This window comes from Myripristis murdjan, chromosome 6, assembly GCF_902150065.1.
Source record: "Myripristis murdjan chromosome 6, fMyrMur1.1, whole genome shotgun sequence".
Classification (NCBI taxonomy): Eukaryota; Metazoa; Chordata; class Actinopteri; order Holocentriformes; family Holocentridae; genus Myripristis; species Myripristis murdjan.
Window position 1 is genome coordinate 466,488 of NC_043985.1, and position 25,149 is coordinate 491,636.

General features: G+C 39.7%; 1 protein-coding gene across 4 annotated transcripts in view; it reads left to right on the plus strand.

The window, feature by feature from the left end:
• Nucleotides 1-25,149, plus strand: part of enc2 (ectodermal-neural cortex 2) — a 225,307-nt gene that overhangs the window by 98,477 nt on the left and 101,681 nt on the right. For all 4 annotated transcript variants that reach the window (XM_030053022.1, XM_030053023.1, XM_030053021.1 and 1 more), the window contains exons 3-5: nucleotides 16,996-17,101; nucleotides 21,840-22,085; nucleotides 24,839-24,928. In XM_030053022.1, the coding sequence (XP_029908882.1) occupies nucleotides 16,996-17,101; nucleotides 21,840-22,085; nucleotides 24,839-24,928 (442 nt within the window). The remainder of the gene's footprint in view (nucleotides 1-16,995; nucleotides 17,102-21,839; nucleotides 22,086-24,838; nucleotides 24,929-25,149) is intronic.

Here is a 25,149-nt window from a genome sequence, read left to right on the forward strand (position 1 = left end):
ATCGTACCAAATTTCAGTTTCCTATGTGGTGTAGTTCCTGAGATATTGACACCTGAAAATGGAGGAAAAATAAGGACATGCAGAAATCGCACCAAAATCAACATGTACTCCCCTCACTAAATTGGCCATATCTCAAAAAGTATCCATCCGAGCAAACTAAAATTTTACAGTGTGCCTGTTGGATAAATAAGGAACAACAGCTGAATTTTTCAGAATTTTTTGAGACCCAAGTGCGTGGGATGTCCTGAAAATTTGGCGAAATGACAGGGAATGACCCAATGACATTTCTGACTTTTAGTTATTTTGAGTGGAACTTTAATCGATTCTTGCATTAAACAACAAAAAATATTAATGTTGAATAAATGAAATACCCCTTGTATGATAACTGTATTTGTATGAAAACTGGCTAGCAGAGGGCAGAAGAAACAGCATCACAGTTGAGCTAGCTGGCACCATGGCTGATAGCCACTAGTTACTGTATAAACACATTTTGACTTATTTTTTCTAGTTAAACTTTAATACCATAGGTCAAATATATTTATCCCACTCATATCATCAAAACTTACTTGATTGTATGTAGTCCATGGGCTGAAATGTAGGCCAAGTCACATGTCTTCAGTTGTCCTGCTGCAGTGTACAGGATTCTAGAAATGATCTGTGCATGGGATGGAGAAATGCACAGTGCAGGGGAGAAATTCAACTGAATTTGCATTAAATCTGGTTGTTTTAACCAAGATTATGCAGCAAGATGCTTTTTTCCTGAATTTTACTACATTTAAGTTCCCCCTTATAGGCTAACCTGCAATTTTGCAGGTTTTTCCAGTTTAGCCTTGTAAATTCCTGTTAACTCCCATGGAAAGTTTCCAACTTTGAAAATTCCTGGAATCTTGCAACCGTATCAGTAATTATCAGTAAGTTGATAACAGGTCCATTATTGATAAGGAAAACATATTGTTTTATTAGTTCTACAAATTGTTGCAAAAGTAGAAATTGTTGCAGAAGTATAAAAATGATATCAAGGCAACATGGAGGGTGCTCAGTGAACTGATGAAGAAACAAAGTAAAAATGATTTTCCTAATTACTTTGTTCGAAATGATAATTCAGTCATTGAAAACACAGAAGACATTGCCAATGAGTTTAATGATTTTTTTTTTTTTTTTTTTTTGTTAATGTTGGCCCTAACCTAGCCAAAGAAATTATCCCTTCTGTTGAAGATGACATTGATTCATCTTTTGCAGCAAATTGCAACTCAATGTTCCTTGGTGAGGTTTGTGAAAGTGATGTCCTAGAGGTGGTCATGAAGTTTAAGAACAAAAAGTCAGCAGATGGAAATAACATTAACATGTCAATTATTAAGGAAGTCATTGACTGTATTCTTGTGCCTTTCATGTATATATGTAACAAATCATTTGAAACTGGTGTATTCCCAGAAAAAATGAAAACAGCAAAGGTAGTACCCATATACAAAAGTGGTGACAGTCATCTTATTTCAAATTATAGACCTATATCATTGCTCTCTCAATTCTCTAAAATACTAGAAAAAATATTCGTAAATAGATTGGATGGATTTATCGAAAAATACAAATTATTAAGTGATCATCAGTATGGTTTTAGAACCCAGCGCTCCACTTCCTTAGCAGTAATAGATTTTGTAGAGAATATAGCAACAGCCTTAGATAATAAACAGTTCAGCGTTGGTGTATTTATTGATTTAAGAAAAGCATTTGACACTATAGACCACTTTCTCCTTCTGGAGAAATTAGAACGTTATGGGATTAGAGGTGTAACCCTACAATGGATAAGAAGCTACTTAGTAAAAAGGTTTCAGTATGTCAAAGTTAAAAACACCGAGTCGCACCTCAGACCAGTGACCTGTGGTGTTCCACAGGGTTCTGTGCTGGGGCCCAAGCTATTTATTCTCTACTTAAATGACATTTTTTCCAGTATCAAATATTTTGAAATGTGTCACATTTGCTGACGATACCAATTTGTATTGTTCAGGAGGTGATTTGAATGAATTACTATCTATAGTGGAAAGATAATTGGCCGTGTTAAAAAAAAAAATGGTTCAATAGGAATAAACTCTCCTTAAATGAAAACAAATCAAAAAAATTATTGGTCTTTGGGAGTGGGGTGGCTGATTGTGAAATCAAACTTAAGTTAAATGAAACTGAAATTGAGAGAGTTTACAACATTAAATTCCTGGGGGTCACTATAGATCACAGACTGTCCTGGAAACCACACATTGAATTTATCCGTGGCAAATTAGTGCAGTTAATGCAAGAATCGGCAAATTAGTTAGGGGACCTTCTAAATGAGAAAGCTCTCCATCTATTGTACTCGTTATGCCCCACGTGACATACTGTGTTGAGGCTTGAGGAAATGTTTACAAAACAAATCTAGATCCTATTGTTAAATTACAGAAAAGAGCAATCAGAATAATAAATAAAGCTGGTTATCAAGAAACAACAAATCCACTATTTGTCAAGTCACGCTTCAGATATAGCGTATGGTTGAAATTGTCTTCCTTGTAAGATTAAAAACTATGCCGGAATGTATCCTTAAATTATTTTCGCTGAGAAAATCCAACTATAATTTAAGAGGATCTTGTATTTATAATGTAGTTAAGGCTAGGACGAATATTAAAAGCAGATTTGTTTCTATTCTGGGAGTTAAACTGGGGAATATCCTTAGCGATGACCTGAAACTATGTAGCTCCTTACAGAAATTTAAATGTAACTTAAAACTAAAAGTTACTGCTCAAATATTCTGTGTAGGGTTGGGACAATGAAATTTTTTCTGAGTGTAGCTACGAGTACGAGTACTCACTCTTTGAGTACTCACTGATACCGTGTACCGATACAAGTACACAACTGCAACTTTCAATTACAAACAGACAATAAATCGACTGTGGAATATTGTGTAAACTTTTGTCCATTCAGCTGCATGCCTGATTGGCAGTCTGTCCGCATTTGCGGTGTAGAGACTAGGGGCCCTATCTTGTGCCACCCACTATCCGCTGCCACTACCCGCTACCCACAAATTGCGGATTTAGGAACTTCCGCTATCCCTAAACGGCATCTTGCGCCACCCGCTACCCGCTATCCATTATGCCGATTCCGTCATTTGCGCCTGGAGGTATGTCCATGGGCGTGTTTCATGCGCTATCCCTAAAGTTGCTATCTTGCGCACACACTTTAGGGAAAGTTATCCCTAAAGCGCTATCCCTAAAGTTTGGGCTGTTAGGAGAGCGCGCCCAGGTGGCTTCAATGCGCGCCCCGACGGAGCCTCGCCATGCACGCGGTCGGACTGATACCGGGACGCCGCCGGAATGGACTGAGTATATTACTCATATAGACTGTTTAGAGGAAAGACTGTTTTAATTGGACACTTATGCCAGCACGTTTTATTGTTTTATCATAAGCCAGCAGCTGTGCTATATTTTTATTTTTAATATTTTATTTGCCCAATCTACCTTGTCAATAAATTAGTTTACACATAGTTCCACCTCTGCCTCTTGTGTGTCTGTGGTGTGGCCCGGGGATTTTACTCAATCAGTACAACCTTGTGACACGTCCACTTGGACACATGTGGCTCCACCTCCCGAATTAACTCACCTATAATATAATATATAATATGTATTTAAAGCCAACTTGCTTTAGCCTCAGTAGAAGCCCTGAGAAAATCTACCTCCCTCTCTCCATCGCGGGTTTAGGATTTAGGATTTAGGATAGCGCATCCTGCCCTTAAAGGCAATGGCACCTGGCACACTGATTGGTTTAACTGACGTAACGCCCAAAACACGCCTATGCATAATATAGTGGGTAGCGCAGGTGTTTTGCGGATAGCGGGAGGTGCACAAGATAGCAACTTTTACGGGGGAACGCCTCTTCCTAAATCCTAAATCCGCAAATAGCGGGTTTAGGGAGTCTGGCGCAAGATTGGGCCCTAGGTCATAATGACACACTTTTGCTGACCTAGAAGAGCGTTTGGTATCCATCTGGTAAAACGACTATGTCAAAATGCACCATATTATAACTGAACTGGTACTGAACTGGAATATCGGGCAGTTGAACTGATACCGAGTGTGAATGCTTGAGGGTAGTATCGGCACCGTTACTGAGTACGTTTACATGCACACCATATTCTGGTCCGGGTCAATATTCCGGCTAAGGTAACTGCGCCGCGGCAACTGGAATATTCTGTTTACATGTTACTTGGCATGCCCCCGTGTTTCGGTGTATTCCACTCTCTTACGTAATGCGACGCTCAGCCGCGGGGGGCAGCAGTATGCGTATAGGCGTCTGGTCTGCCGGAAATACTGGTGGTTGCCATGGCGGCACGCATAGACGCAGCGGCTACAGCTCTCCACTCTCGGTGCCGTATTATATGTTTTTGTATGTGTGAACGGTTGTGTTTTTAGCTTAAAACACCACCTTATGTTGGGCAATGTACGCGTACAGTCGTCAGCACCTTTTGAGCTTGGGATTGTACTGCGAGGTACCTTTTTCACCGGACTTTCATCGCTACCAGGACACTCCAGAGGATGCCGTTAGAACACCGGGGTCTCCGTGGATAGTTCGTCCCAGTGACAAGTCCAGGAGGAAACGTAAACAAGCAAAGGAAACAACAGTTATCAGGACCTTTTGAGCTTGGGATTGCACTGCGGGATGCCAATTTCACCGGACTTTCGTCGCTGCCAGGACATTCCGGAGGACGCCGAGGCTGCAGGGCCGGCGCGTTGACACGGCTGAAAGGACAGCCCTTTGGGCCGCCGCCTCCCAGCATTTTCCAGCGCCAGGTCCATGGCGAACACAGGATGACGAACTGTGCTTGCACATCCAACAACTGTTGCATTTTTTCTGTTATCAGAGACATGGCTGCAGCCATCTATCACTGGACTTGGCTATTCAACTAGCAAGATGCACGATGCTTTCTATTCTCCCCTGCACCGAAACGACTGAGCCCTAATTTCGTTGCATTATTATACGTATATGATTGTGCAATGACAATAAAAATCTATCTATCTATCTATCTATCTATCTATCTATCAAATACAGACGAAGAAGTCTTCTTTTTCTTCTGTTGCTAGTTCTATGTTTTCTCCCATCGATATCCTCCATGATATTTAAGTCTTTCATTAGCTGAAGGCGGACTGCAGTCTCCTGGCTCTTGCTGCTGTTCGCCATGCCATTTTCCCCGCGTGCAGGTAACCATAGCAACAAATATAGTATTATAATATTCCGGTTGGAACAGGCATATGCCAGGGGTCTTATTCGTAATTCTCTCCAACTGGAATATGACCTTAATCGGGTTCAGTGCGTGTTTATATGACACGTGTGCAACCGGAATATTGTGAATATTCCGGTTAATACAGGAATAAGGTGTGCATGTAAACATGCTCACTGATACTGTACTTGTACTCGTCCCTTCCCAAATTCTGTGTAAATGCCTTTGTACCTTTTCTCTGTTTATTCCTTGTTTTTTTCTTTGCCATTTTGTGTGTATTTAGTCTGGTTTGATAGGTTAAAGGATAAGCTAAAATAAGCCTTTGGCTTCCGCCTATTCCTGTTTCGGCCTTTCATTTGTTATTTAGTGAGCATGTATATTTATTTTATTTGATCATCATTAGTCAAATTTCACTTAATGTGCTAGTATGGACTGTATTCCTGTTGCTATTTTTGGCTGAAATAAACTTCAAATTTCATATTTTATATTAGTATTAAATAGAACTACCATTTGGGTTCCTGAACACTCCCTTCCTGGTTTTCCCGAGTAACCATTGATGTATATATTTTATATTAGTATTAAATAGAACTACCATTTGGGTTCCTGAACACTCCCTTCCTGGTTTTCCTGAGTAACCACTGATGTATTTTGCTTTGACTGGCTGTTGAATGAGCCTCAACATTAGGGTTGGGCAGTCATTTCTATTTTCATATTGTCCAATCATGGCTACTTGCACATCAGCAAACTCGTTGACAATCACTGACTTAAATTGAATTTTTATGCTAATCCATTCACTCTAGTTTGTGCTTATCGATGGCAGCACAATCATCATGTTTTATGGCTTTTAGCTGTTTATTGGGATGCCGTTTTAAAAGGGTTTGTTAAAAAGTGTTTTGTTTACAGTCTTTTCTACACTTTGACGTGTGTGTGTGCTCCCTCACCTTTCGTGGAAAGATCAAAAGCAGCTCACAGACACATTACTGACTGTTGTGTGTGTGTGTGTGTGTGTGTGTGTGTTTTTACAGTCATTCAGTAATGTCACTGCCCTGTTGTGGTAGTTTTTCTATTTTTTGTCCTAATTTGGTAATACTTTTTACACTTTTAAGGGCTCATTTTCAGGTCATTTCTTGCTAATTTGCTCCTTGGCCCTTTATACACCCTTTTTTAAATTTAAATCAAGCAACTTTTGGGGCTTCCGGTTTGGCTAATGGAGTAGTCAGACGTGCGGTAGAGCTGCTCTGCCAGACTTATCTTAATTCTCCCGCAAACGACTCGATAATTCAGCATTAACACATGGAAAATATAAATGGATGGGAGAAGAAGCTTATTTAAAGACAACGGAGGCCAGAAAAACAACAAAAGTAAGCCTAAAAAACTAAGTAACACTACGACATCAGCACAAGCTAGCAGTGATGGGCACCCCGCAACAAACATGGAGTCTGCGGAAATAATAAAGGCGATTAACGAGCTGAAATCCAAGCTCAAAGGGGATAACGTCAGCCTGAGACAAGAAATAAATCACCTTGGTCAAGAAATCAACGGAAAACTCGACAGCATTGCAACAGAAGTGCAAACCCTGTCTGACCGCGTTGAGGAGGCTGAGTCCCAGGTGGAGAAAGTTGAGAGATGGGCGACCAAAGTGACCGAGGTTCTGTGTACATGCTTGGATAAGCAAAGAGCCATGCAGTGCAAGTTAACCGATTTGGAGTCCCGGTCCAGGCGAAATAATATTCGCATTTTTGGGGTGGCAGAGGGGGAGGAGGGAGAGGACTCTGTACCGGAGTTTGTGGAGACTCTGCTTCGAAGCAAGCTACCGATACCAGAACAATTGGACTTGAAGATACAACGCGCTCACCGCTGTGGACTGCAGAGACCCCCATCTGACAAATACCCGAGGCCCATCATCATCAACTTCCAAGAATTCACAACCAAGGAGCTAGTGCTGAGAGAGGCATGGAAGAAAACTGCAAAAGAAAAGATTCAGCTGAGCAACAAGATTCTTTATTTTGATCATGATTACTCCCTTGAAGTGGTCAAGAAGAGAAAGGAATATAATGGGATGAAGAAGGTCCTAAAAGTAAAAGGCATTCGCTTCCAAACTCCCTATACAAGCATGCGAATCCACTGTGAATCAGGAGTGCGATCCTACGACAGCGCAGAGGAGATGAGGCAGGACCTGAGGAGATGTGATATTACGGTGGAGGAGGCCTCCGCGCCCTAGACCAAGAGTGAGGACGCCGTACGATCCCGACTCACTGAGCTGCTGGGATCTTGGCAGAAAGCAGCACACCAACACCGCCGTGTGGCGGAAACGGAGGTCGCCCAGAGGGCGAAGATTAAACTCCAGGGCTTTCAGAGTGGACACGCTCCTGAGTAAAGTGACTCTCAGCAGAAGGGAGATCAAACAAAGGAAAAATAGTAAGATTTACAATACTTTACTTGCAGCTTGGTTATGGAACAATAATAAGACAGTTATAATATATTATTTGAAGTGTGGCCACTTGGAAATATTATGACTGGCATCGGAATTCATTCACAATATGAATATGAAACATAAGTACACTGAATTTCTAAAGTTTGGCCATGATATCGTAGAAGAAAGAAAGGGTTCCACCGCACACAATGTGGTAACTTTAATATTATTTATTTATTAAAAATCTGGCAACACGTTTCGCCGCATGGGCTTCATCAGGCCTTACAGCCAGTCTGAATAAGCTGGTATATACAGGCTGCTCCTGTAATCAATTGAATCAGCACCAGCTGGCAAGGGGTTGGGGTTAGCTCGTTAACATCACAACATACACATTGTCAGTTTAATTACATGGCTCAATCAGTACAAATATCAAGCATAACAATAAGATGTATAATATTTACAAAACCACTTGGTAAACCTTCCTACTACTAATCCCAACATAAAGGGAAGGAGGGTGGTGAAGAAGGGTAAGGTGTAAGGTATGGGAGGGGGTGTGGTCCTGCCTCTCCTTACTAGATCACATCCTCTGGAAGCAAAAAGAACACATGAATATAATAGGTCACAAACTCTAAATCCAAATACATCACACTACATTCAGGATACATTACAATCAATCTAGATAACATAAATATGATACATAGTATAAAAATACTCAACTCCGCCCCTATGTGAGGGAGGGAACAGGAGCAGACATGTGGAGGGAATATCCTGTCCTATCCCTACACCTAGTGCCTGTATGTAAGAGAGACAAATGTTAGGGCTCAAGCATATAGAAAAGCAACACATGCATAATCATAAATATGAGCTAAGACCTGATGACTCATTAAGACCATGGGGCTCCATAGAGTTCAAAGTGTAAATCCAGTATGCTTCCTGCTTAAGAAGCTGTTGAACTATATTTCCTCCCCTTGGATTGGGAAGAACCCTCTCTATTCCAATAAATTTAAGGGAAGAGGCCGAGCCATGGTTCCTGTCTCTATAGTGTCTTGCGATGGCATAATCCATATTGCCATTTCTAATAGCGGCTTTGTGTTCGGCTATTCTCAATTTCAGGTTCCGCGTTGTTTGTCCTATGTATATCTTCCCACATGGACATTTTAGCATATATACTACATGTGTCGACATACAGTTTATGAACTCCTTGATTTTGTACTTTTCACCCGTCTGAGGGTGACTGAACACTTTGGTGTTATGTGTATGGGAGCAATACGAACATCTTCCACATCTGTAGTTTCCATGCACTTCTTGGGCTATCCAATTATTGCTAATAGGCTTGGGTTCCATATACATTGATGAGACAACTATATCTCTAATATTCCTGCCCCTCCTAAAGTAAAATCTAGGGTTGCAATGGGCCAGAGCTCTTAGACTAGGGTCGCTGTTTAACATGCTCCAATGTTTTTTAATGACACCCATCACTGCATTAGATAAATGGCTGTATTCAGATACAAAAGTGACACAATTTTCTTTTTGTTCACATTGTCTTGGTGTCAACAGACTCTCTCTGTCCTTTTCTTTGGCTCGATTATATGCTTTCTCTATAGTTTCTCTCCTGTAGCCTCTCTGGATAAATCTCTCTCCCATAACTTTGGCTTCAGAGTCAAAGACAGTTTCTTTGTTACAAATCCTCTTTAATCTGAGAAACTGTCCATAAGGAATATTCTCTTTAAGAGACTTGGGGTGGTGACTCTCAGCATGCAATATAGTATTCCTATCCGTTTCCTTACGGAAAATAGTAGTGTCCAATGTTCCCTCTTCATTAACAGAGATGAGCAAGTCTAAAAAATGTATTTTGTCTGTATTGTGTTCCATAGTAAATTTCAGGGAAGGATATGTGTCATTAAGATAATCCCTGGACTGGAATAATGATTCTTCTGAACCTGTAAACAGACATAAAATGTCATCAATATATCTCCTAAAAAACATGACCTCATCTCCAAATGGATTGTTAGAGTTGAAGATATGCTTTTCTTCCCATAGGCCCATGTAAAGATTGGCATAATTGGGCGCAAAAGGAGAGCCCATGGTAGTACCATGGGTCTGTAAATAAAATTTGCCGTCAAACATGAAATAATTTGATTCCAATATAAATTTTGTGAGTTTCATGAGAAAGTCTACTGGAGCATGTTCAACATGTTTAAGATAATAATACATAGCTTCAATCCCGTCCTCGTGGGGGATGTTTGTATATAAACTTTCAACATCAAAACTCACTAAAAAGGTTTGTTCCGGTAAAGTTATGTCTTTTAATTGTCTAAGGACATCACCAGTGTCTGCGACATAAGAGGGTAGTGTTTTGACAATATCTCTTATGTAGAAATCAACAAACTGGCTTAAGGGCTCGAGGAATGACTCATTACTGGAAATGATAGGGCTCCCCGGCGGGTTGGTCAAACACTTGTGAACCTTAGGTTATGCATGTGTTGCTTTTCTATATGCTTGAGCCCTAACATTTGTCTCTCTTACATACAGGCACTAGGTGTAGGGATAGGACAGGATATTCCCTCCACATGTCTGCTCCTGTTCCCTCCCTCACATAGGGGCGGAGTTGAGTATTTTTTATACTATGTATCATATTTATGTTATCTAGATTGATTGTAATGTATCCTGAATGTAGTGTGATGTATTTGGATTTAGAGTTTGTGACCTATTATATTCATGTGTTCTTTTTGCTTACAGAGGATGCGATCTAGTAAGGAGAGGCAGGACCACACCCCCTCCCATACCTTACACCTTACCCTTCTTCACCACCCTCCTTCCCCTTATGTTGGGATTAGTAGTAGGAAGGTTTACCAAGTGGTTTTGTAAATATTATACATCTTATTGTTATGCTTGATATTTGTACTGATTGAGCCATGTAATTAAACTGACAATGTGTATGTTGTGATGTTAACGAGCTAACCCCAACCCCTTACCAGCTGGTGCTGATTCAATTGATTACAGGAGCAGCCTATATATACCAGCTTATTCAGACTGGCTGTAAGGCCTGATGAAGCCCATGCGGCGAAACGTGTTGCCAGATTTTTAATAAATAAATAATATTAAAGTTACCACATTGTGTGCGGTGGAACCCTTTCTTTCTTCTACGATGGGCTTCTTTCCTGACACCACCAGCACCAATGTGTAGGTCTGAGCTGTGCAGGGCAATTTTACCTTTGGCCATGATATGTTTGTGTGTGTGGATGCTGGTTGCTGGCCGCCATAGAATGCTGCCTAGTTTAAATTTATGATTGCTCAACTTTATTCTATATGTCTGTATATGTATGCATTTGTGTGTATGTATGTATATATATATATATATATATATATATATATACATGTGTGCGTGTAGGTGTATGCGTGTGTATGTGTATATATATGCATATTTTGGGCGATAATTTTAATGACTGTTATAACTTTGCACTTTGGCCTAGTGCAGTCTAATCTATCAATACTCGTCTGGTTGAGACAGCTTTATTTTCATATGTTCTTGTTGGGTTTTTCGGATGGTAAGGTTAGTTCGTGTAGACGGCGTGGACATCCTTTTTTTAGGGTCCTTTCTCTATGATAGGTTTTTCCCTCAACCCACCAACAGGGTTTTGGCTGAGGAGGCTAGAGATCCTCCTCCTATTTTGGAGGCCTGTTCATTTCTTCGTGTTGTCTATGTTTTTATTTTAGTTTGGGGGTTTACCACTACTGGATCATACATTGTTTGGGACTGAAATGACAGGGTCATATAACTTGAAAATAGCTTCTTTGAATGTTAATGGCTTAAGTAACCCAGCCAAGAGGAAAAGGGTGCTAGCAAAAATGAGGAAAGATAAAGTACAAGTTGTGTTTTTACAGGAAACACATATGTCAAATCAAGAGCATGAAAAGTTTAAAAAGCTTGGGTATTCTAATTCCTTTTTCAGTTCATGTAAAAATAGTAGAAGGACAGGGGTGGTGACGATGATATCTAATTCACTGACTTTTGATTTGATTAAAGAAAAACAAGATAATGAAGGAAGATATATTATTGTTACGGGCAAGATAGACAATGTTTTGGTCACATTTGTTAATGTCTATGTTCCACCAGAGAGCGATAGAAATTTTCTCAAATCATTGTTTGATATAATCATTTCTGAAGGCGAGGGAATTCTTGTCGCTGCTGGAGACTGGAACACAATAACAGGTTACCGAGATACTACAAGGAAGAGTAGACAAAAATCTAAAAAATCAAAAGTTCTTCAAACTCTGATCAGTGAGTTGGGTCTGTTTGACGTATGGAGGAATATCCATCCGCGGGATAGTGAGTTAACATACTACTCAGCCGCACACCAAGTACATTCCAGACTGGACTACTTCTTAATGAATACAATTGATAGACACAGGGTCATTGAGTGTTCAATAGGAACGGCAGACATTTCGGACCATAGTGTTGTTTATTTAACTATTCATTTACACAACAGGCAGAGAAATACACAATGGAGGCTGAATGTTGGAATTCTAAACAATAAGGCGGTGGAAGAAGAGATTAAGAAAGAAATTGGTGAATCTATAATTGACAATAAAAGTGATCAGGTTGATCCAACCATATTATGGGATACGGTTAAAGCAATAATGAGAGGGAAGCTAATTTCCAGAACAGCCTTTCTGAAGAAAATGAGGAGGTTAAGATATGATCAACTGGAGGAAGAACTGAAGAAACTAGAGATTCAACAATCAAAAGATGACAACCAAGGCTTTTTAATGAACCAGATAAAAGAAACGAGGGAAAAAATAAAGAATATCATGAATGAGGAAATTGAAAAGAAATTGAGGTTCACAAAGCAAACTTATTATGAATCAGGTCCCAGGGCAACAAGAATTGTTAGCAAGACGTCTCAAGACACAACAAATTATGAACTCAATATATAAGATAAAGGATCCTCTAACGAACACATTAAAATATGACCCAGAAGACATTCATAGAATATTCAAAGACTATTATAAAACTTTATACACACAGCCTGATAATGTCAATGAAGAGAGAATAAAAGCAGTTCTTGTTGTCATTGGACCTTCCCTCAATTGGCAAGGTGCAAAATGATTATTTGACCTCCACTATAATGAGAGAAGAATTGGATGAAGCCATAAGTAATTTGAAAACTAACAAATGTCCCGGGAGCGATGGCTTCCCAAATGAATGGTACAAGATATTTAGAGTAGAACTTGCTCAAGTGCTATTAGATTCATTTAATTGGACTCTTAAAAGAGGTATAGCCCCTCCACCTTGGAAGGAGGCTGTAATATCAGTTATCCCTAAAGAAGGAAGAAACAAGGAACATTGTGAGTCATATCGCCCAATTTCAATCTTGAATGTAGACTATAAATTATTTACATCTATCATCACAAAAAGACTGGAACACTTTTTACCTGACCTGATACATGAAGACCAGATAGGATTCATTAAGGGACGACAAACACAGGATAACATCAGACGTACCCTTCATATTGTAGAACATGCCAATAAATATAATTTGAATGCTGCTTTGATTAGTCTTGATGCCCAGACGGCATTTGATAGGGTTAGTTGGATCTTCTTGTTTAGAATACTGGAGAGAATGGGCTTTAATGGCCAATTTATTGAGTGTGCCAAAGCACTGTATTCTGACCCGACAGCTAGAATAAAGATTAATGGGCACCTGACAGGTAGTTTCAAGCTATCTAGGGGCACACGCCAGGGCTGTTGCGTCAGCCCCGCCCTTTTTGCAATTTTCATAGAGCCGCTTGCCCAAGCCATTAGAGAGGATGAGGGTCTGAAAGGTATCGTTATTGCAGGAGAGGAACATAAGATAGGACTCTTCGCGGACGACATAATTACCTACCTACAAGATATAAATACATCATTCCCCAAATTAGTGAAAATTATGGAAGAATATGGAACAATGTCGGGCTATAAACTGAATTTAGCCAAAACTCAGGTACTGAGTCTTAACTTTGAGCCGAACAAAGCAGTTAGGAAGATGTTTACCTTAAATTGGAAAGCTGAATCTATAAAATATTTGGGAGTATTAATCACTAAGGATTTAGGCAATTTATGAAACAAATTATAAAATAATAGATGACAAAATACAGAGGGATGTGGCAAAATGGTCTACATTAATATTGGATTTCAGTGCAAGAATTGAGGTGGTTAAAATGAATTTGTTGCCGAGGGTGCTGTATTTATTTTTGTCACTTCCAGTAAGAATACCAGAATCACAATTTTCATCTTGGGAAAAACTCATCTCCAGGTTTATATGGGCGGGAGCCAGACCAAGGATACGATTCAAGACTCTCAAATTAGATAAAGAAAAAGGGGGACTAGCATTGCCAAATCTTGTAGAATATTATTATTCTGCACAATTAAGATATATTGTTTATTGGTGTTCTCCAAATTATCAAGCAAGATGGAAGGACATTGAGATGGGTCTGGGTCAGGCTCCCCCTCAAGCTTGGCTGAGTGAAAAGGACTGTACAGAATCTAAAGAGGAAAATTCTATTATTAAAGAAACATTAGAAATGTGGTATGATGTGGTTAAAAAATACAAGCTAACAGGTGACTGCAAACTTTTGACTTGGCCCTCACATTCTTCTAAATTCAGACCTGGTAAACATGATAAGACGTTTAACCCTATAAAGCCATTTGTATCATATATGATACACATTTTCAATTCCGTTTTTCATTTTCAGTTTAATCAATACTTGACCAAAATACTGTTGTATACCTTTGAACACTTCCCCTGTTCACCCTGAACCATACCATTGGCACTTCAAGTACATATCATATATCATACACCAGAAAGGTCGTGTAATAACATATTTTTTTGATTTTTCTTTTTTTATATATATTTTGTCATAGGACTAAATAAAGGGTGCAATTTCAAAAAAATTGAATTTTCTGCCAATTCTTTCATAGTTCAGGCTTTATAGGGTTAAAAGGTGGAAAGATAAGGGAATGACAGCTATTTGCACACTTATAAAGGATCAACATTTCAAATCTTTTGAAGAGTTTAAGAGGGAGTTTTATTTGGAGAATTGTGATTTGTTTAGATATCTGTAAGACATTTCTACGAAATGGAAATTAAGAAAGAAATTTCAGAGGAAGGAAGTGACGTGATTGATGTGTTAACAGGAGCATATAAACAAACACCCTTAAAGATTGTTTCTAAACTGTATAGAGGTCTGCAAAAGCAGCACGGAAGAAATACATTATTTGTAAAAGCAAAATGGGAAATGGAATTTAATATGGAACTGTGAGAGTGATTGGCATTCTATTTGCAAATCCCAACACACTTCTACAAATTCTAAAAGATGGAGGGAATTCGGATGGAAAAATGTGATACGTTTTTTATTACACCACAAATTAAGCAAAAACAATCAGGGAAACGGCAATATTGTTGGAGACAATGTGGCCATCCGAATGCCAATCACTCGCACATATTTTGGTCTTGTGTGAAAATACAACCATTCTGGGACAGGGTCATCCAGACCTCTGAGGAAGTCTTGGGATATGGGTTACCCAGGGACCCTCGGACTCTATATCTTGGACTGATATCAGAAGAGGTAATAGGAGGAGATGATTTTTATCTCTTCAAAATCTTGACTGTGGCAGCCAAAAAAGCCATTACAAGAAGCTGGCTGAAAGCTGTCCCCCCTAGCAAGGAACATTGGCTGGACATTAAGGAAGAAATACAGAATAAGGACTAAGGCAGAGTTGTTCGACAAACAGTGGGAAAAATCGCATCTGTACATGACCAAGTAGTGTATACCCCCCTCCTTTTTGTTTTTTGTATTTTGTATTTTGTCTAGTGTTTTGTCTGTATGTTTTGTTAAGAGAGTTGTTTGAAAAATAAAAATAAAGTTAAAAAAAAAAAAATCAAGCAACTTTCAGGTTTCAAAGGGATTAATGTGTTCTTTTAACATTAAAACTTGTGCCAGTGCATTTTCTGAATGGCAGAAAGTATTTGAATAAAAAGAAAATTAAACACTGAATAGTTAAATTGTTTTATTGGACAGCTGAATTCTGCTGCCGAAATCCTAACCTCAGTACAGCTATACTGAGTATAATATTGCTGACTATATCCAGCAATCTCAACAACTGAGACATTCGAAAAGAATGTCAGCAGCCATCTCAAACGATGGCTCGGACTACCTAACCCTAACCCTAACCCAGGGCTGGACTGGGATCTTTTACAATGTCCCACACTGACAACACAAGGGAAAGGAAGGCACAGTCCAGGAAGAGGTGAGATCATCAGTTAAGGAAGGGAGATATTGCAAGATGGTCAGAATGAGGCAGCAGGGGGCATCGACAAGATGGGAAAGTGTGATTGAGAGTAAGGTGACTTTTACCAAGCTGTGGAGAGCTGAGCCGCAGCAGCTCAAGTTTCTCATCCAGGCAGTGTACATTGTGCTTCCCAGCCCATCAAACCTACATATGTGGGGCAAAATGGAGTCACCAGCATGTCCGCTGTGCTCCAAAGCTGTTAGAGGACCTCGAACAGCAACTGAAGTTCCCAAACCACATCATGGCCACCACCTTGAGACTAGATATTGTGCTCATGTCTGAGTCCACCAAAGAAGTGGTTCTGCTAGAGCTCACTGTACCTTGGGAATACCACTTGGAAGAAGCCTTTGAGAGGAAGCTTAAGTATGAGGGACTGGTCAGGGCTTGTCAACAAGCAGGATGGAGAACAAAGTGTTACCCAGTAGGGGTCGAATGAAGGGGATCTGTGGCCCGATTCCTGTCTGGAGCCATCAGCTTATTGGGTATTGAAGGAGCGAGGAGGAGGAAAGCTATCTGCAAAACCACCGAAGTGGCAGACAAAGCCTCAAAATGACTGTGGCTCAGAAGAGGAGAACCATGGGCTGCACAGTAGTTGTAGCCTGCTATCTGGACAGAGGCTGGCATCTGATCACCCTCAGCTGGGTTGCCTGAAGGCAGGTGTATGATACTGAAAGACCCAAAATGCCCAGGATATCCAGGAACATCACTGAAGAAGTGTCCAGAAGCATCAGTGGACGTACTTAGACAGCAGTACTAACTATATTTAACTGTACCTTGAAGGCGCTTAAAAAGGAAAGCATCTCATTATTAAGATGCCTTTTTGTGAAGTTCCTTTTTGTGAAAACAAATGACAATAAAATATCATTTTGTTAGTTTGTCCCCTGCAACCAATATGCGCCATGCCCCTGGCAACAAATCTAAAATCCATTGCATATGAGGCAAAGAAGCTATATATCTAAAGAACTGAAAGTAATTAGCTTCTTAGGACACTGATCAAATGTTTTGTTTGTGTGTTTGAAGGGCAGTCTTGGCAGCATGCAGTCGGTATTTTGAGGCCATGTTCAGTGGAGGGCTGCGAGAAAGTCTGGACAGCGACGTCAACTTTAGAGACAATATACACCCCGAGGTACTACTACTACTAACCCTAACCCTACTAAAGTGATAATTATAATGATTATAATTTGTCCTCATATATGCATATTTGTATGCCTGTTATATGCTTGTCAACTGTTGAAATTAATGTTGTGTCTAGAATGTGTCATTGTGTAGTAGTCTACTGGCTGGCTTCTCTTTTTAGTGCATTATCTAAGTGTATCACAACTGACGCAATGTGTGATGAGTCCAAGATTCTGTCCAAAACATTGTGCCCTTTTATCATCAAGCCCTAAAAACAAGTAGTAGCTGTGAAAGCTCTGGAGGGCTTCTTTGGGTACACTGTGGGCCCTATCTTGTGCCACCCACTATCCGCTGCCACTACCCGCTACCCGCAAATTGCGGATTTAGGAACTTCCGCTATCCCTAAACGGTATCTTGCGCCACCCGCTACCCGCTATCCATTATGCCGATTCCGTCATTTGCGCCTGGAGGTGTGTCCATGGGCGTGTTTCATGCGCTATCCCTAAAGTTGCTATCTTGCGCACACACTTTAGGGAAAGTTATCCCTAAAGCGCTATCCCTAAAGTTTGGGCTGTTACGAGAGCGCGCCCAGGCGGCTTCAATGCACGCCCCCGACGGAGCCTCGCCACACACACGGTTGGACTGATACCGGGACGCCACCGGAATGGACTGAGTATATTGCTCATATAGACTGTTTAGAGGAAAGACTATTTAATTGGACACTTACGCCAGCACGTTTTATTGTTTTATCATAAGCCAGCAGCTGTACTATATTTTTATTTTTAATATTTTATTTGCCCAATCTACCTTGTCAATAAATTAGTTTACACATAGTTCCACCTCTGCCTCTTGTGTGTGTGGTGTGACCCGGGGATTTTACTCAATCAGTACAACCTTGTGACACGTCCACTTGGACACATGTGGGTCCACCTTCTGAATTAACTCGCCTATGATATAATATATAATATGTATATATATAAAGCCAACTTGCTTTAGCCTCAGTAGAACCCCTGAGAAAATCTACCTCCCTCTCTCCATCACGGGTTTAGGATTTAGGATAGCGCAGCCTGCCCTTAAAGGCAATGGCACCTGGCACACTGATTGGTGTAACTGGCGTAACACCCAAAACACGCCTATGCATAATATAGCGGGTAGCGCAGGTGTTTTACGGATAACGGGAGGTGCGCAAGATAGCAACTTTTGTGCTAACTTGCGCAATGCTAAATTCCTAAATAACGGGTTTAGGGACTTTGGCGCAAGATAGGGCCCTATGCGTTCTAGAAATCTTAGTCATTATGGACTGCTGGAGATGGTATAAATACCTACACAGCTCTGTGACTTAGGCTGTATTCCAGTTTTTGCTGATTTACCTGCAACTTGCCCCGCTCCTTTGAACAACTGGGGGACAAATTTAGATCTTGGCCTCAGTAAGTCCCAATATTCAACACAGTATAATGAATAATGTCGGCTTCTTAAAAATGGTGGTGCAATGGTGCACTTGCATCTATGACGACTTAAAACTCAGCACAACCACACCAAGTTCACCTAATTTACTTTTGCCAAAACATTTATAAATAAACCACTTCCATAAAATTTTTTATATATTTTATTTTACCTTTATTTTACCATTTAGTCCCATTGAAATTAAAAGTCCATTTTATAAGAGAGACCTGGCCAAGGTAACAGCCATACAAATTCACAGTTCACAATAAAACAGAAAGGCAGCTATTCAAGCACAGTGTCCTCTCAATAGAGACAACTACTTGCCTCCATCACCACATTCTTTATGGTGCCCTTAAATATACACTCCTGATCAAAATTTTAAGACCAGTTGAAAAATTGCAAGAATTTACATTTTGCACTGTTGGATCTTAAGAAGGTTCTACGTAGAGCTTCAAAATGCAAAAAGAAGAAATGGGAGTGAGACAAAAAAAATTGAGTAAGCAATTTATTGCAAACAACCATTAAACTGAAATACGCTGTTCATCAGCTGATCAAAAGTTTAAGACCACAGCCTTTAAAAGCCCAAATCTTGGCAAAAATGTGGATTCAGTGTCATTTTCTGTCAGGTATCCACACTGTCATGACCTCCTGATGGCAAAGGCAAAAAAGCTTTCTTGTTAATCACCTCAAATATTTGTTTCGGCATGCTTGATGTTTCGGTATGCTTGGTGTTTCCAGGAGGCTAGTGGGAATGTGGGAGTGGTGAAGATGGCTTCACGGAGGACATCCACTGTCTGGAACTGATGTCCATTTTTGTAAACTTCCCTTGCCATCCAACCCCAAATGTTCTCAATTGGATTTAGATCAGGGGAACACACAGGATGGTTCAAAAGAGTGATGTTATGTCTCTGCAAGAAGTCCTTTGTCAGGCGGGCATTGTAAACTGCAGCGTTGTCCTGTTGAAAAACCCAGTCATTACCACACAGACGATGGCCTTCAGTCATGAGGGATGCCCCCTGCAACATCTCCACATAGCCAGCTGCCATTTGATGCCTCTGTACAACCTGAAGCTCCATTGTTCCATTGAAGGAAAAAGCCCCCCAGATCATGATGGTGCCCCCTCCACTGTGCCGTGTAGAAAACATCTCAGGTGGGATCTCCTTGTCATGCCAGTAACGTTAGAAGCCATCAGGATAAATTTTTTAAATTTTTTTCTCATCAGAGAATAAAACTTTCTTCCACCTTTCAATGTCCCATGTTTGGTGCTCTCGTGCAAACTCCAAACGGGCAATTTTGTGCCGTTGAAAGAGACAAGGCCTTTGAAAACGTTTTTTGTTCGTAAAACCCTTCTCTCACAGATGCCGTCTGATGGTTATGGGACTGCGATTGGCAGCAGTGACAAGCTTAATTTGGGCCGAGGATCGTCCCGTGTCTTGATGGACAACCAATTGGATCCTCCGGCTCAGGGCTGGTGAAATTTTTTTGGGTCTACCACTTGACTTTTTTGTTCCATAACCCTCAGGATCTTTTAAGAAGTTTAAAATGACTGTCTTACTGCGTCCAACCTCAGCAGCAATGGCACACTGTGAGAGGCCTTGCTTATGCAGCTCAACAATCCGACTGTGTTCAAGGAGAGAAAGCTTTTTTACCTTTGCCATCAGGAGGTCATGACAGTGTGGATACCGGACAGAAAATGACACTGAATCCACATTTTTGCCAAGATTTGGGCTTTTAAAGGCAGTGGTCTTGAACTTTTGATCAGCTGATGGACAGCCTATTTCAGTTTAATGGTTGTTTGCAATAAATTGCTTACTCAATTTTTTTTTTTTTTTTTGTCTCACTCCCATTTCTTCTTTTTGCATCTTGAAGCTCTGCTTAGAACCTTCTTAAGATCCAACAGTGCAAAATGTAAATTCTTGCAATTTCTCAACTGGTCTTAAAATTTTGATCAGGAGTGTATATAAAGTTTTCAAATTTTGGATCTTTTTGCAAATTATTCTGTGACAAGTCCAGTTGATGTTGTCTGTGAATGGTCAATGATGTCCAACCCACCAAATCATAAAGAATACAATGGTGCTTAAGGAATTTTTCATTTGTAATGAAATGTAGAGAAGCATGTTACACTGAATCAAGGCTCCATAAGATGGAGGAGGCTGCATGCATATACAGTATGTCACCGTAATTAATCACAGACAGAAAAGTAGCTTCCACAAGTCTTGTCTTGGCATTTAAAGAAAACCAAATTTCCTTTTTTTCTTAACAGCAAGATAAAATACAAAGTACAAACAGAACACCATGAGAAAGAAACAATGGATCTAGGGCGGTTAAATGTTTTGTCAAAGAACAAGAGAACAAAGTAAGTCCTAAAATGGAACTCTGGAGGACACCTTTTGTTATCTCCAGAAAATCAGCTTTGTGGCCCTCTGCATACACACTTTGAGCTAATTTACAAAATAATTACTGAACCAAAGGTGGTTATGTTTGTTTTTCTGTTACCAAATTAACTTACAAAACTAAGGGAGGTATTTGGATGGAACTTCATGACTGGTAATGAGTGAGGATGAGCTAAATAAATTTTGCACTATGCAGGTCAAAATCACCCAAAGGTTTAAAGTCAAATTTTGGGCAGTGTCTAGTGTGGCAGTGGCAGTGTTGAAAACATACATTCACAGTTATTCCACACATTTGGTTTGCAAGCACAGAGGAAAAACACAAGGCACTAACACAAACAACAACATAGCACAATACCCACTGCCTCTATATCACTGCTTAAAAAAAAGTTGCTAAGAGCTGTAGCAAATATTCTATAGGCATTACCGAAATACTGACTTAAATGCAATGTAAAATGATAGGAATTAGCCTAAACTTTTGCATTATGTGTTATGTTTTATGTTTTACTTGTACAAGCACCTTGTAACTTTGTTAAGACAGGTACTATACAAACAAAGTTCATTATTTTTGTAATTATCATTCATCTTAATTAACCAAATTTTTGTATCTCTAGTATCCAGGATGACAGAGTTTCAAGCTAGGAGGCCTATGAAAAATTATTAATTGCATATCTGATATTGACAACCATTAGATTTATTGCAGACGTGATTAAATGCTAGAAAATAATTTCTTGCTAAGTATATTGCACAAAATTAAAATTGTTTGTCCTCCTGGTGATTCACATTTTTTCCTGCAGTAGATAATGTTGTAATGTGAGTGAAATGTTTGTTCTTGAGTGAAAAACAACAGCACCAACAAGAAGAGCAGTAATAACAACAGGTCAGCTAACTAAACAGTCTCATATTCACTCCCAGGTATTGGAGCTGCTGCTGGACTTTGCCTATTCTTCCAGACTCATAATAAATGAAGAGAATGCTGAGTCATTGTTGGAGGCAGGCGACATGTTACAGTTTCATGATATCCGGGATGCTGCAGCAGAATTTTTAGAAAAGAACCTGCATTCCTCCAACTGTCTGGGAATGATGCTGTTATCAGATGCCCATCAGTGCAAAAGACTGTACGAGCTGTCATGGCGGATGTGTCTAGTACACTATGAGACGGTAAAACAGATCTATGTTGTCTAAATGCTGATATCCTGTAGAAACCTCATATCTACAGTGCTGTCTTTGTTTTGTAACTAGATTTATGTAATAGCAATAATTATTATTATTTGGCATTTTTTAAAACAGCTAAGCATATCTGTGCAGAGGTGTCAAACAACAGATAAACAAGGACACGGGACTCTGCATTCTTCAAAAGAGAGTCTTTGTCCTGTGTCCTTGTTTATCTGTTCTTTGACAAGGACCCAAGTCAAAGATTCTCTGTACTCTTCAAAAGAGGCAGTCCTCACCCAAACTGATTGGGCTCATAGATACTGTCAGCAATCATATTTCACTGGACTCTGGCTAACCCATGTGCATGACTGTACTCTACAGGCATCTGGTACTTAAACTAAACAAGGTTACACTAAACACGTTTTCCCCTGGTCATAGCCCTGACTCACAATTGGCCTGAGCCAGTCTGCAGACTGCAGGTTCAGTCAGGGTGGCTGGTTGCACATAGAATCGAGAAGTCTATGAGAGGCACAGACTATAACCTGGGCAACTCTGAGCTACTACGATTATATCAAACATGTTTGATTTGATATTTTAATCAGGTAGTGTAAACTCATCAGCTACAGATGTGATGAGGGATTTTGATTAAACAGCCAATGAAACTGGGAGTGGACTTACAGTGAACAAAATGATGAGCTATCTCTACCACACTGTTACTGTACCCTTCACAACTTGGTCCATACTAGGGGAAGCACATACTAGGTTTGGTGTAAGCAGTTGGCTCAGTTGCAAGTGGCAAGCCTGTCGTCCCAGTCATTAAGTGTAACCCAAATCTTTCTGTCATCTAAATGAATTGTTCAAAATTAAGTCGGTTAGTGCAGGGCACCTTTTTCCTCACTGTTCCAGAACTATCCAGAAAAACAGTTTTAACTGCTCCAAAGTCAATGTAAACAGTCCAAAAATTTAAACAATGTCTTACTGTTATTGCCATTTATAATGGTTATTGACACAGTAGTGTTAATTATGCACTATACACTATTAGTTAGAATAAGTGTTAGGAAGTTAAACAGGTCTCAATTCCCTCTCTTATATCTATTTTTATATTGCTGTGAAAACATCAAGAATTGCTCCTTCAAACATTTTTTTCCTAGTTTTTTATACAGATGGATTATGGAAGTGAAAATGGTTTGTGGATATAAAACTATGAGAAAGTATATGGTTTAAGCAAGTAAAATCCTCTCTGACTGGTGTCATGAATTTGATTGGATTGATTTGACTGCCATGGACTGCTTTTTCCTGCCAATACATTTTAGTGAAGTTGAATGCCAAATATTTTGTCATACAAGCAGGAAAACTCAGGATGTTATTTAACAGTCTGGTTTCTTAAACTATGAACTGGAGCTTAAACTGAGCTTCAGGCCTAATGCCACTGATCCTCACCTAACCAAAAATAGAGAAATCTATTAGGTTTTTGGAGTCCTTATGAATTTCAGTTCATGAAACTTTAGGAACATTGGTTGACATGTTCTTGTTTTGTTTATTTTATTTTATTTATTTATTTTTATTTATTTGTTTTTATTTTGGATGTCACAGCTGCTGTCCTCAAACATTTTGACATAGCTGTGTTTGGTCCCTCCATATAACCTTGTATGCATTTGGAAACACAGAAAAGGGGAAAGGAGAGGTTTTTCAGTGGTTCATATAGGGCTGAATGATTTTAGGAAAAGATCTAATTGCGATTTTTCTGGCAGATATTGCGATTAAATGCTATTTGCTCTAATGCAAGGATGAATACTAAAAGGTAAGAATTGCTTCCATGTATTTATTCCCAAGAAACACGCATGTACATTCTTTAAGGTCCTTGACCAACCGCAGTTATTACAACTGAAGAACTAAAAGAGCCATCTTTGACTGTCATATAAAAAATCCATAATTGTGTTAAGTTAAAAAAGTTTCACGGTGTCTGCGGCTGCTCTTTTCATACGGAGTTACACTAGCAAAAGACGCTGTAATTGTAGTCTGTTTGCTACAATGGGCTTGAGCGTCACTTTCACCCGACTTTTCACCGGACTATTTGGTCATGCACTCGTCATGTAAGTGCCTGTGGTGATTTTTCAAGTGCCAGTATAAGTTGGTTGTGTTGCCGCTGGATGTTGCAACTTTTGCTCGACAGGCTTTGCACAGTACCTGTTTCTGGTACACGTCTGCAGTCTCAAACCTGAAACCAATGTGCTGCTTTTTGGGGATTAAATCCCCTAACTCCGCTTCTGGTTCAGCTGAAGCCATTTCAAAACACGTTATTTATGGACACCAGCTTGTTGTTACTGTGTGTATATGAGTGTATATACTGTCACCTGGACAGTGGCCGCTTCTGATTGGTTTGCATGGCCTGTCCACACCTAGCATGCCGCTTCTGATTGGTGAACTTGACAGGGCATGACGACTGGATGGTAGGGAGACGGCATGTATGTGTAAAATAGTTGACACAACAGATCCTGGGTCAGTTAGGAGCACTGCAAAAACTGAAATCGCAATTTCGATCAGAAAACGATAAATCGTTCAGCCCTAGGCTCGTGCATAATTTGGGTTTTAGTTGATTCTTTAAACTGTCTCCCTTCCTGTATCTCCCATTCATGACTTCTGAAGTTTCAAGACATGGAATCAAGAAAACAGCATAGGTCTCACCTGGATCCACCTGATCAGCTGATTACATTCTGCACTGTATTTATGTAATGCTCAAAGTATTTCATTTGTTCTAGGTAAGAGAATCAGAGGAATTCTACAGTTTGTCTAAAGATAAACTGCTGGAACTGATACTTAGTGATGAGCTGGAGATAGAAGATGAACAGGTGAGGGATCTCTTTTTCCCCCTTCCTTTCTTCTTTCTTTTCTTCATTTGTTTCTTCTTTCTGTCCTTCCCAGTACAGCTCATTAATTTTAGTGGTAGCCACTTTTCAAATTCAATACATTATAATACACATAAAGTGGCTTTGGAATGTATTTCTTTTGGTGTGTTTAAGATATAATTTAAAATGAATGAAATTTATTTAGCATCAGGCTACTCACAGTA